We start from the raw sequence: 14,584 nt of genomic DNA on the forward strand, positions 1-14,584 counted from the left end.
TGAAAAAAGCTTTACACCACAAAATACCTAATCCCTCTCATGATATATATATATATATATATATATATATATATATATATATATTCTTTTGCAGTGAACCTTTTTTCAAGTGTTCACTCAAAATAGAGTTTGTATATGGAAAGATTTATGCATATGGTAAATTTTTGGTTGAGATGGTTCTATATTGGTTATCTGTTTTAATCGATTATTTTGAGAAATAGATAATTTAATTTTTTTCTTTTAATTGTTTAAATTTTTTACTAACAAAGTTTTATGGATAAAGTCTTCATTATAGAAGTGGAATTTAAATTTATGATATATTTGTAACTAAATTTAAAACAAAAATGTTAGATATAATGAAATGTTTTGAGCAATAGAAATCTCATATCAATGAAAATTAGAGATATTATTGTATTAATTTAACAAGATGATATTTTTAAGTGTTTTTAAATAAAAAAATTAATCATTTTTCCTCAAAATCTAACCAATTTTTTTTTTAAATCATAATTTTAAATTGTTAAAATTTAAACAAACTAAATATCTAGAAATTAATTAAATGCAAATTTACAATTAAAAATAAAATTTAAAATGAAAATATTGCAATCTCATCGAAATTATGTTTCCTAATTTTAAGAAAAGTAAATTCCAAAAATTAAAGAGATAAACACTTCACCTATCCCCATAAGTTCTAAAAAAAGAATTAAGCACTTCACCCAAATCATTCTCTTATTCTTTCGCCATTAATTATTCTGATAGGCATTATATTGTGAGGTTGTTGATACTGTTGAGATTCGTCGTCCTCGACAGGTATCGCGAATCAACAGTGTCACCTTGTTGACCAATTCTCTCCATCATGTTTAAGCCTACAAAACTCGACCTCAGAATCTCTCAGATTGTCATTAATGTTGGAATTGTCGTTGTCGTAGTCGTTGCTATGACAGGTGTCATCAGATTAATCATTTCTTTGTCCTTAGCTGCTGACTCTAAGTTCATAGCCAGTCCGTTTCTCTCGTCTTCTCACCATGATAGCGATGTCGCAGGGTCGAGTTCTAGTGGTTCTTAATAGCATTATCGGTGTGACTTGGGAGGAGGCACGCAATCGTAGCCCACTTTTTGCCATGAAGCACATGGAATTGTATGATGGTGGCGTCTTCATGTGGACTGAAAGGGCGGTTCTCCACCTAGAAGCTCAGCTGGTTGCACCACCATAGCCTACAAGATTTCCCCAAGCATCCCGTAATTCCTTTGTTAATCTGAGACCACGGAGTTCCTCTGCTAATATGAGACCAGTTCTGTGGCATATATTTCCCCACCAGCTTGTGGAGTGTTGTGTCCACTTTGGGGCTCCATGGACCCTTGACCCACTTCGCCACTCGTACAACCCTGAAACTACCCAAACCTTTGCATCGATAGCCAACTTATTAACATCGCCCGATTAATGGAAAACTGCGAAAAATATGGCAATGGGGCAGAGGTACTACTGGGTTCTCCTAAAGGAGTTATCTACGAAGTTTTTCTTCATGACATTATCCATAAGATCATCGAGTCATATGTAAACAATCTACTTACTAAATCCCTATTACATTATGACCATCCTTGATACCTATGTACCATGCTCTTGTGCACTGTGTGATTATAAGAGTCACTTAAACTTGGTCAAATGTGCCTTTGGTGTGACCTTGCGTGAGTTGTTAGGTTTTATTATATTTTGTTGTGGCATTGAGATTGACATGAATGGATTGAGTGGGAAGTGGTGAGATTCAGGGTCCTATCATCGAGTTTAGATACCAGACACACTAAAGGAGAGAGGCCTTTGGTAGGCGTTTAAGAGCATCCCCTTAAAAAGTTGTCCTCGGAGGACCTCGCATCTTTTTGTTTGTAGCTCAGGCTTATACTTGGTTCGGTAGGAAACATGTTCGATCAATAACCAAAATAACAAAAAAGCGGCTCGATCTTTTAATCGAGAATGATATCCTTCGAGAGTGAATCGAGTGAGCATTCAATCAAGAATACTCATATTTGTGATATGATTGCTAAATAACTTTTCACTTAGACTTTTTTTTTTCAGAAGAAAAAGCATGATATTTATATTGAGGCAATATAAGCAAAAACTCAGATGAGGTACAATAGTAATTTGGTTCCGAGAATCGGAAACCAGACTGAAGAAGGCAAAAAAATGAGCCTACACCACAATACCATATAGACAACCAAATTGACACATTACACATAATGAAATACACAGATCCATGCAAATAAGAAGGCCGATATCCAGACAACAAAGAAGGCAAAGAACCAAAACTGCATGGATGAGACCGGAACCTGCATGAACTCAAGAACACTGCATCCCCCTTGGGAACGACTCATAAAGAGCATAGATGGTCATCACAATGGACTCGAAATGAAGAAATGAGTCATCAAAAATTTTCTGATTCCTCCAGTGCCAAATACTCCATAAAGCAATGGGAAGAATGATACGCTTAGATTCATCCTGCCTTCCCCACCACGCAAAAGCTGCATGAGTTGAAATAAAACCAAGATGAGGGAGAAGAAATGAAGAAGCCAGCACGTACCACATTTGTTGGGATGCCTCGCATTTGAATAACATATGAAAATTTGACTCCTCATCAGCTTCACAAATCACGCATCTACTTGGGCCATGCCACGACCTCTTCCTCAGGTTTTCACTTAGACTTGTTAGCGCTGATAGAAGATGACCGCATTGGGGTTAGTCATTACCCTAACTCCCACCCGCCAAATCTCCACCGCCCAAAAGTTTCATGTGGTCTCAATTGTCCAGAATGCCAGATCATTATAGATACCTTGGGATATAAAGGACCATTGACACGTTCACACTTGCATGAGTTTTTGAAATCGAAACGTATGACACGTCACTGACACTGTTCATGTATATATTTATATATATATAGCCTCATATTAAAAGTATGTCTGAACATATGTTGATCGACATTCATAACATGAATCATTCATACATGCCCCATTGTCGTAGTACATTACGACAATACATTAATATTGTAGACCGACACAAGCTAAGTGTGATAGGAAGCAGGTGTCGCCGATGCTGGTTCCATGTGGAAAATACGTTGAGAAGAGTCATATTTAGGTACAAGGAATTGGGTAGTATATTATGTATTGCAAATATAGATCGTATAGTTTAACTTTGCAATCAAAATGGGTGGGTAGTTTATATGTAGGTAACTTGGTTCTTATTACACCTACAAATGTTTATTACACAAAAATTAAAATTCAAGATAACTTTTATTTGTGGTTAAAGAAATTTGTTTTTTTTCTTAATATCAAAATTCATAAAGTACCTGCATTGTTTGAAAAGTGGAAGTTAAAGTTATATGCATTTAATATCTTTTTGAATGTTTATATTACTATTTTTTTATTAATCCATGTGCAGGGCCTTAGATGGCATGGAATGGAAAGTAACTCATTAAATTCAATTTTGGGGTTTTGTATTATTATCTTTTTATCAATCCATGTTCCGGGCCTTAAGTGGGATGGAATGGAATGGAGAGGAACCGATTAAATCCAATTTTTGGGTTTTGCTGGTGGTGAATTGTCAATATTACATATTTGAATACATATTTCTATAGATATAAGAGTTAACTTTATCTCTCTTCCATATTATTATACAATTTATCATAACCATTTTACAAATCTCAAGTACTAAAATTACAAAGAATGTCTTATCTCTTGTGATTGTAATTAATCCTCTCATTATAAATTCATTTCTAGAAAAATATAATTATAGTTTCATTTATGGCAGAATAACTAAACATCCTAATTTAAATTTATGCTTTTCTCCTCGAAGATTGCTTCTAGTTTAGTTATGAGTTTGATGATAGAATTATTATATATTGCAAATTCTATAATGCAATTTTAACCATTTGGAAAATTCTACTTTACCAATACTTTAGCCTCTTCCTAATTCCTCATGCCTTCCACGTCCACATCCTTGTTTCCTATATGCTACCTTTGCATCACTCTACATTTATCTACACTTCTATCGGCATGTCTTTGCACTCTTTTGGTGCAAATGTTAGTATAAAAATACTATCTTCATTCTTGACAAAGTAAGCATGTTATCATCATATGGTCGCTAATCCATGTGATTGGCATATTATTCTTTTGATGGTTGCATGACTCTTTTGCTCAAAGTTTGTGTACAAGAATATTGAAGATTGGGTTGTCTGGCATAGTGTCATATTTAAAAAAATTTCTTTCACTTTTTCTTTATATATATATATATATATATATATATATATATATATATATATATCTATATATATATATATATATATATACGCAACATATAACAATACTTGCTCCATTAATAGTTTTTTTCTAATTTAAGGTATGCATAGATTTATAATTCCTTCAATGTCCAATATGGAGTTGACATGTAACATTTAAAAAAATAGTAATAACACACACACACACACACACACACATATATATATATATATCGCACACTAAATGATTTCATCCCTCTAGACCATTGGTAGATGGAGCTCTGATACCAGATTAGGATTATCACACACACTAAACTACTTTTCATATATTAGTATGACCATTATAGATGTGTCTTAGATTTGTCAAACTAGAGGAATCAAATCTCTCAAGATGTAAGCATTTTTTTGAGTGTAAAACTTGAGTCTACCAGGAGTATAGATGGAGCTTTGATACCAAATTAGGATTATCACACACACTAAACTACTTTTCATATATTATTACCACCATCATAGATCTCTCTTAACTCTGGTCTGCCAAACAACTAGACGAATCAAATCTCTCAAGATGCAAGTTTCTTTTTTACTGTAAAACTTGAAAGGTTTGCAATTCCATAAACTTGATTAACCCTTGTAGATATGGAGTTAGGATAGATATCTGTTTTTTCACTAGTTTTATAAATATATACATAGTTGACATTGAAATAATTTATTTATGATTCAAACTAAATTGTTAATACACGTCATTAATAATTTTAAAATGTTATATAACTCCCTATTAAATATTGGAGGAATTACAAATCTTCCTCATACAAAACATTGTATTTGAATCATTTAAACAATGAAAAATTACACATGGTCGGTATATATATATATATATCTTAACTACCAATCTAATACATGCAAAAATAGATCAAATATATTGATATGCAAAGCTCTTTTAGAGTGAAAACTTTAGCCTTTAAATACTTAATCCCTCCAATTGTCAAGTTTTTTGAGGTGTATACCTTTTTTCAAGTTTGTCACTCAAAAAAGATTTACATATGAAAATAATTGATATTTTGTTCATGATAAATTTGATCCATTTTATCAATAAAGTTTTATGGTTAAAAATTTCTTTACAAAAATATTTTTTTTTAATATAATTCTAATTAAATTTAAAACAAAAATATGATAAATAATGAAATTCTTTGACTATTAGAAATCTCATATTAATTTCACTAATGAGTTATAAGTTTTCCCACCCATATAAGAAATATCATGTTAATAAAAATTAAAAATTTTATTGTAATAATTTAACAAGATAAAAATAATAAAAAATTGAGCGTTAATATAAAAATATTCTCTTCATTCTTGAAGTATAGCGTTGTTCTATGATGTCCCTTCTTATTAGTCCCTGCCATCTGGCAATGGCCAGGGACTATTGTAATCGTTCCGGTCGACTTAACATTAGTTCGGTGCTCTTATACCGCCCTTATACCGCCCTTATCCTAAAGTCTTGTGACCTGTTCTCTGCAGTTAACCAAAGTCGATTCCGCCGTTCGCCTTTGTCATCTTATTTGGCCTCTTCCCGAGGCGGAAGAGGCCGGAGCATATGGTAAAATGATATTTAGCCACTATCATCTGTGCTTGACTGTGTGCGGTTTACTATTAATGCTGGCATTAATTTGTTAACCTTTAATGTTAAGTCTACCACCGGTTCTTCACACTCAGCCTTAGTTCTTTAACGCCATGGGTTGGTCCGGTGTTTGACGTGGGTTGGTGTGATTCAGGGGTTATGGTTAACATTTGTTGCGCGTAGACATTCCATTCCTTCCAGGTGACATTCTACATGCAGCATGGGGCTACGTGTAGCGTTATTTTCTTCTTATATAATGAGCGTTATACATGATTTGGTCATTACGGCTTGTTATTTCGCGCTTCGGCTCCAGGTACTGTTTATTACCAGAGCCCTGTGCTGTAGGATACTACTGAACATTGCTTTGTTTACAGTTTTTTGGCCTGTAAGTTCTGAATTTTTTTACAGGTACCTTTGTCTGGCGTGTTGGTTTTGTGCCACTTTTCCGTTTTGGAAGCTGGCTTTGGGCTTTGTGTGAATTTCCTGTTTCACTTTTTCATTTTGGAAGCTGGCTGTGGGCTTGCTTTGTGGATGTCTATGTATCTGCTTTCCCGTTTGGAAAGTAGCTTTGGGTTTTCTAGGATCTTTCCTATCAATAGATTCTCGCATTGTGAGTTCTGTAAGTAGATGTATGAGGCCTTTATAGTTATGCCATGCCAGTGAAACAGCTACTGTAAAGCTACTGCAAAATTTCAAGGTTTCGACCTTGAATGACTAAGGTTCTCCAATTGTTGTGTTTTCCCATCCAGCTCTTTTGAAATCTCAGTGGTTCTTTTGCAGCCTTTGTCATGAGACTTAACTGTCTGTCTTCGCCTCCACTGCTGTTGAAATAGAGTATAATAGTCTTTGTCTCTGCTGCCTTTTGGGCTACTGGTGCTCTTGGTTGTGCCTTCCCTGCTATACACTTTGCATTGCAATCAAATTCAGGGTTCAGTTAAGCTCATTATAAAGCTCTGTAGTTTTTGTCTTAGAATTGGTCAATGGTCTTCACAGAGACCTGCTATCACCTTACACCTTATCAATATTAGCATGATAAATTTCTACTCTAATAGACAATAAATCACTTAGCTTTGTCGACTCAGGCTTCTACATATATATCATATCCAGAATCTTATGTTTAACAGGCAATGAGGCTTTCATGAATGGCAGTTGATATGCTTAGTCTATGTTGAATGGCTCTATATCTCCTATCCTTCATATGGCCTTGTCCAATTCAAAAGGAGAAAACTTACAACAGCCAACAAGCAATTGCTGCAATCTAGTGCCATGAAAAAGAATTAGTCTACTACAGAGATCTATCAGTGGAAGTTGATATGCTTGGTCTGTGACTCTATGTTCATTGCGTTGGGCCCTTTAGACATCATTGCATTTTGCAAATATATTCACAAAATTATCATTAACAATATATTAAAACTCAAAGCAACACTCAGATAAAAAATATGCGGAACTAATCACTCTAAGAAAAATTCAATTCCTGTAAATTAGCAACAAACTCCAAAATATGAGCACAGAAAAAATTGTGTTGTTGCAATTCTAATAAGTAGACAAATTTTGATCAGATAAAAGCATTGATCAGATTTTATAGCCATTTTATGCTAAATTTTTGGCATGTTTGGCGTGTAGGTTTGATGAAATAAATGTTGCCATGTTATTGTCCTCGATCTCCTCTATCCAATGAGGTATCATGGGCCTGCTTTGTGCCATGTAGCCCAAGGTATGGTCTCTGAAAATCAATGACTCCGTAATTGTTGATCAATTCGTAGGAGAATTCCATCTGCTGATTTAAATGCCTAAAGAGTTGTTTTTATATAATTTTATGGATTTACTCTAATGTGTATTAAAATAAAAAGACCATGAACTCTGCTATACACTTTGCATTGCAATCAGATCCAATCAAATTCAGAAGGCTTTGTCAGAAACTTTTGCGATCTAATTCAGAAGGCTCTATCTTATTCAGCAGAGTCATTTGTCAAACCTTAACAAATCGATAATTCACAGGTTCAAATTCAGGGTTCAGTCACTTTCCTTTTAAGGAGCTTACGGGCACAGTCACAGGTTTCAACTTGCTGCAGGGACTCGCTGCGTCGCAGCTACCCTTGTTATATATTGCGTTCGATAGTCATTAATTTGCTATTAGTTGATGGTTGACTAACCCCCTTTTTTTTAAAGCTTAACTAAAGTTTTAATAAAAAATTATTTAATTTAAATTTTAAATATGATTTATCAGAACGGGTATTGGCCAAATATCTTTCGGTTCTTATTGCAATTTTTTTCTTGGAATGTAAAGGATCTATGTCTTTAACCAAAGTTTTATCTTCCCTTTTAAATTATGTACACTTTTAACCAAAGTCTCCTCTTTCGTTTTAAATTATATCTCTTTAACCGAAGGTTCAACTGAACTCTTATTGTTTTTAGTATTAATTCATATTAAAGCAAAGAAACTTTAAGCCCGAGTTTCATCTTAATGTTGAATAGTGTCCCACAGCCGCTCTTGCATGTGTGCCATTTGCCTTTGCGTATTTTTGCCATCTTCCATCATTTTCACCATGGTTTTATGTTTGCCATGGTTCTTTGACACACCATTTTTCATGGACATTGTCCTTCCATTCTGTGACATCACATCTCTAGTTTTTGTTTGTTGTGAATGATGCTGCACCAAAATTTTAAGCCATACACAAAAGGCGAAGCCTTTTTTTTTTGCTATTTTTGCAAATAAAAATCAGACTTGAATTGAAAAAGAAGGAGTTGCAGCTCACAGGTAAGTACTGCACCTGGAGACTGCACTCAAACAAAGAGAACTCTCTCCGTACACTCTACATTCATCAAATGAGCAATTACATCATTAAGTACATTACTAGAACTCAGGAAGTTGCAACCGAACTCCTAAACTCTAGGAACAAATCCTAAACTAAGGAGATACGTTACAACTTGTGTAACCATTTCTCCATTAATACAAAATAATATTAATTATTTTCAACTCCCCCCCTTAATGGAGAAAGGATTATCCTGAACTCCTAGCATCCCTCTAAACAATTCAAACTTTACACGCCCAAGAGGCTTAGTAAAAATATCAGCCATGTTATCACAAGTTTTACAATATTCAACACATATATCTTTTGACTGTTGTTTCTCTCGAACAAAATGAACCTGAGTATCGATATGCTTGGTATTTTTATGAAAGACTGGATTGTATGCAAGCTTGATGGTACTCTGGTTGTCGGTTTTGATAATAGTTGATTCTTTCTGCTCTTCTCCTGCATCGTTGAGAAGTCTTCTCAACCAGATAGCTTCACATGTGGCTGCACACAATGCTTGGTACTCAGCTTCACATGAAGATAGAGCTACAGTGTGCTGCTTTTTGCTGCTCCATGCTATGACCCCGGATCCAATGCTGAATGCGTAACCTGTGATAGATCTTCGATCATCCAAGTTACTTGCCCAATCGAAATCTAAAAAACCTGCTAGAATAACATCAGAAGTGTCAGTGTACAAAATGCCATAATTATTAGTACCACTAAGATACCTCAACACACTTTTTGCTGCGACCCAGTGACTTTCGAGTGGTTTTGACATGAATTGGCTCAACACACTAACAGAATATGCCAAATCCGGTCTAGTTATAGTCAGATATATCAAATTGCCAACTAGTTGTCTGTACATGGTAGCATCCACCTCTTTAGTACCGTCGTCACTGCTCAACTTTAAGTTCTACTATAATGGTGTTGCTGCTGATCTGCACTGCTCCATTCTGAACCTTTCCAGCAAGCTTCTGGCATACTTCCCTTGAGTAAGAAAAGTTTGTTCAGAGTCTTTCCATACCTCCAATCCCAAGGAATAATGAAGGTTTCAGAGATCTTTCATCTCAAACACTTGTGACATCTGCTGTTTGATTTCTTTGATAAGATTGTTAGCATTCCCTGTTATGATCATATCATCTACATAAAAAGAAATCAAAATAATTTGCCTTTGTTTATTAAACTTGGTATACAGATTTGGATCATTCAAGCTCCTATGAAAGCCATGCTGAACAAAAAATGAGTCAATTTTCTCATACCATGACCTGGGTGCCTGTTTTAAACCATAAAGTGCCTTTTTCAATTTACACACAAGATGTTCCTACCCCTTTTTCACAAAACCTTCAGGCTGTACTAAATAAATTTCTTCCTTCAAGTCACCATTCAGAAATGCAGACTTAACATCTAGCTGGTGTAGCTGCCATTTGTGTTTTGTTGCTAAGGAAATTAGCATTCTAATGGTGTTTAATTTGGCTACAGGAGCAAAGGTGTCATCGAAATCTATTCCCTCTTGCTGTGAGTAACCCTTTGCTACCAGTCTAGCTTTAAGTTTCTCTATACTCCCATCTGCATTTATTTTTGGTTTATACAGCCATTTGCATCCTATGGGGGTTTTACCTTCAGGCAATTCAACCAAATCCCAAGTATGGTTTCTGTTTATTGATTCTATTTCCTCATACATTGCAGCCCTCCATGCATCAGATTTACTTGCTTCCTCATAATTTGCAGGTTCTACAATGTTTAAAATCTTTGACATTAATGCATAGTCTTTCAATTTAGAAGATAATCGAGTCTTCCTACCTGATCTCCTTGGTGGGGGTCTTACCTCAAATCTGTCTATTTCAGCCTTTTCTGGGCTTGCATCTTCATTGATTACATTGTCTGTTACTTCTTCTTCTTGTTTCTCCTCCTGCTCTTCATCTTCCTCACTGTTTTCTTCCATTAGCAATGGAATGTGCCAATCACTGTTAGAGTCATTCTTTCCTTCTTCAACCTGTTCATGAAATATGACATCTCTACTTGCAAAAACCTTGTGAGTCACAAGATTAAATAACTTATATGCCTTGAACTCAGTGCCATATCCAACAAATATACATTTCAGGGCTTTAGGATCTAACTTCTTCCTATCTGCCTTAGGTATATGAGCATAAGCTTTTGACCCAAATATTCTTAAGTGACTCACTACTGGTTTGAATCCAAACAATGCTTCAAAAGGGGTTTTGAAGCCTAGACATCTAGTAGGACTCCTATTCTTTAAATACACAGCAGTGTTAATAGCTTCTGCCCAAAGACCATTTGATAGACCCTTACCTTGAAGCATGCTCCTTGCGCACTCCACAAGAGTTCTGTTCTTCCGTTCTGCCACTCCATTCTGTTGTGGAGTGTGGGGCACTGTAAACTGTTGCACAATCCCATGATGCTTGCAGAAATCCATGAACTCTCCCAACCTGTATTCTCCCCCTTGATCTGAGCGGAGAATTTTTATCCTTTTTCCTGTCTAGTTTTCTACCATGGATTTAAACTCTTTAAAATACTGAAAGGCTTGACTCTTTTTACTCAGAAAGTATATCCATGAAAATCTAGTGCAATCATCTGTAAATAAGAGAAAGTAATATGCTCCTCCTAATGACCTAGTTTGCATAGGTTCACAAATGTCTGTATGCACCAGTTCTAAAATGTCTCTTTCCTTTCTATTAACATGCAAAGGGAACTCTTCTCTATGCATTTTCCCTAATGCACATCCATCACAATCCAGCTTAACATTACGGAAAACAGGGAGTCCATCAACCATACCTTTTCTCTGAAGTAGGATGAGGTCTTGCAGATTAAGATGGTCGAATCTCTGATGCCAGAGATTTTCGGCTGTCGATCCAGCTGCAACCATTGCTTGCTGTGGCATACTCTTCACATCTAGTCTGTACAGGCTCCCCACGCACACTCCTGTTGCAATTGTTTCCATCTGGCTATCCTTAATGACACAGTTAGTCTTAAAGAATTGAACTTGCATGTCCTGATCAGTAATCATTGAGACAGAGACCAAATTTTTCTTAATTCCTGGAACATACAATACATTTTTGAGGTGTCTAATGTCACCGCTAGGTAATTTTACAGGAATGTCACCATATCCTTTGATCTCATGTCCACTATCATCTCCTAAATAGATTTTCGACCCACATGAAGTTTCTTCAAGGAATTCAAACCAATCCTTCTTACCAGTCATATGTGAGGATGCGCCCGAGTCAACATACCATATGTCGTCCTCATCTCCCTTTGAAGCTGAAAGGGCACAATTGACTATAAATAGTCGAAGTTCGTGGCTATGTTCCTCTTCTTCCTTAATAAGGTAACCCTTATGTTTTCTCTGTTTGTTTCTTCCTTCGTCTGCCTGCCTCTTATAACAATATTTAATCTGATGACCAGGTTTTCCACAATAAAAAAATTTCTTGCTGGGAAAATTATTAGCAGACATACCTTTAAACGGTCTCTTCTGAAATGTGTTGGCTCCTTTCTGCTGCGGTTGCTGATTCTTCTTCCCTTTATACTGTCTCCTTTTTGCCATCAGAGCAAGGTGATTGCTCTATGATTTCAAATTTTGTTGTCGCTCTTCTTCCTGTATCAGAATGCCTGTCAGCTCTTCAAATGAAGAGGCTTTCTCCCTTGCTGACAGCCCTGTGATAAACGTCTGGTATTCATCAGTCATTCCGTTCAATGTGATCGTGACCAGATCTGAATCGAAAACTTTCTCTCTGATATCTCCCAATCTATCCTTTAGGTCTTTGACTCTAGCAATGAATCTAGCAACGGACTCATTCTCCTCCATCTTCAATGCAAACAGCTTGCCTTTGAGTGACAAGACACGGTTTGTATTCTGTGTCTGGTATAGGTTTTTGATCGTCGTCCAAATATCAGTGGCCGATTTACAGTCTCTAATATGTGGGATAACATTGTCCTTGACGGACATCTTCAATATGACCTTTGCTTTTGTCTCCCTTTTATCCCAATCTTGTTCTTGTGTGGCTGATCCTGATCTCTGCTCATTTCCTATAACGATCGACCACGCATTTGCACTTTCAAGTAAAGTCTGCATCTTGAATTTCCAGTTGGTGAAATTTGATCCATCGAGTTTGCCAGACTCGTGGAGATACGATTCTATACTATTATTCATATTGGATTGATAAAATTTCTGATCCTCTAATGAATAAGTCCATCCAACTATACACTTTCAGGATACACTAAAAAAAAAAATCACCACATAACAGATCCGAACTTTGTTTTGCTAAGAAAAAAATTTGTATCTTCAATGAGCCACCACCGGGCAAGTCCGATCTGCTACCACCAAACAGATCCGGAACTCCAATGCGCCACCACCGGGCAAATCCAATCTGCTGCCACCGAGTAGATCAGGAACTCCAATGCGCCACCACCGGGCAAATCCAATCTACTGCCACCGAGTAGATCAGGAACTCCAATGCGCCACCACCGGGCAAATCCGATCTGCTGCCACCGAGTAGATCAGGAACTTCAATGCGCCACCACCGGGCAACTCCGATCTGCTGCCACCGAACAGATCTGAAATTTCAAAGTGCCACCACCGGGCAAGGTCGATCTACAAAAATTGCAGATTTTCCACAGAAAAAGAGGCTGGTGCTTCTCGACAGCGAAATACCCGCGCCGAAAACAAAATCGACGCGTCTTACGAAATTGGCGCGATTCAGGCTTGATTTTTTGCGCCAATAGCACTTTCTGGCGCGACTATCGCTCTCAAAACCGCGCCAAATGGCGCGACTGTTCCTTAATAAACAGTGCCAACCCTTTCCGCCACTCAAAAATGGCGCGACTGTTTGCGACGAAACCGCGCCAACCCTATTTTCTGCTCAGAGATGATCAGTCATCTGAGACCTGTCTTCAGGTGTTACTGCAGTCCACCTGATTCTACAAATGCTTCTGTACACTCCACCGCCACTACAGTTCTGTAATCAATGATGCATCCTAAAAAAAAAATAAGGCTATCCCTACTCTGTGCTCTGATACCAAGATAAAAATCAGACTTGAATTGAAAAAGAAGGAGTTGCAGCTCACAGGTGAGTACTGCACCTGGAGACTGCACTCAAACAAAGAGAACTCTCTTCGTACACTCTACATTCATCAAATGAGCAATTACATCATTAAGTACATTACTAGAACTCAGGAAGTTGCAACCAAACTCCTAAACTCTAGGAACAAATCCTAAACTAAGGAGATACATTACAACTTGTGTAACCATTTCTCCATTAATACAAAATAATATTAATTATTTTCAACTTTTGCTTCCTGTATTTTTTTCTCGTTATTTTTGCTAAGTGTGTTGTGTTTCTTTCTCCATTGTCATCCAGGACTTACTTATTCGTAGGTCTTTTTCGGTTATGAGACACAAGCTCTGAGATTCAGTAACCATGGCACCCACAAAGCTCAGCGGCAGACAAAAGCTTCACATCAAGCATTTATCCAAACGAGGAAAGTAGCAGCGGCAGAATTAGGAAAAAAAAAGTTACTTTCCCTTCTCTTTAATGGCAAAGCCAGGCAGTATGAATAACAAATACTTGATGTTTTTCCATGGCCATGAATGTCTTTCTTCTCACTAGTTTTCTGTATGAGAAAACCTACCATCCCATTACGATACTTTTCCATCCCATTACACTACCCAGAAACTTGTGAGGGAAAGGAAAATTATTGGTTAATAACGTGTGTATGCCTCCAGAGTCCACAAGAAGGGGAAGCAAACACAGTATGTGCATTGGATGATCCAAGGTATAATATTGTAGTTTCTTCTACATGTGGTCAGGCAACATGCTCTGGCCAATGTTCCTCCTTTTCAACCAACTTTAAGTGACAACTTCTGTAAATGCCATGCCTGCTTCACAGGCTTCAAAGGAGGG

At 36.6% G+C, this 14,584-nt stretch overlaps 1 protein-coding gene across 1 annotated transcript; it reads right to left on the minus strand.

Annotated features, from left to right (window-relative positions):
- Positions 1-12,246: 12,246 nt before the first annotated feature.
- Positions 12,247-12,834, minus strand: LOC149203888 (uncharacterized). The gene has a single exon (XM_089402022.1). It carries the CDS (start codon positions 12,832-12,834, stop codon positions 12,247-12,249), a length of 588 nt encoding a protein of 195 aa, XP_089258148.1.
- Between the last annotated feature and the right edge of the window lie 1,750 nt (positions 12,835-14,584).

The sequence above is a fragment of the Pinus tabuliformis genome, chromosome 2_1 (genome assembly GCF_031772625.1).
Source record: "Pinus tabuliformis cultivar Carrire ecotype Pingquan chromosome 2_1, CPIR1, whole genome shotgun sequence".
NCBI classification, from domain to species: Eukaryota; Viridiplantae; Streptophyta; class Pinopsida; order Pinales; family Pinaceae; genus Pinus; species Pinus tabuliformis.

Excerpts from the sequence above, each read along its gene's own strand:
- LOC149203888 (XM_089402022.1), bottom strand. The coding sequence starts at position 12,834 with ATGAATAATAGTATAGAATCGTATCTCCACGAGTCTGGCAAACTCGAT.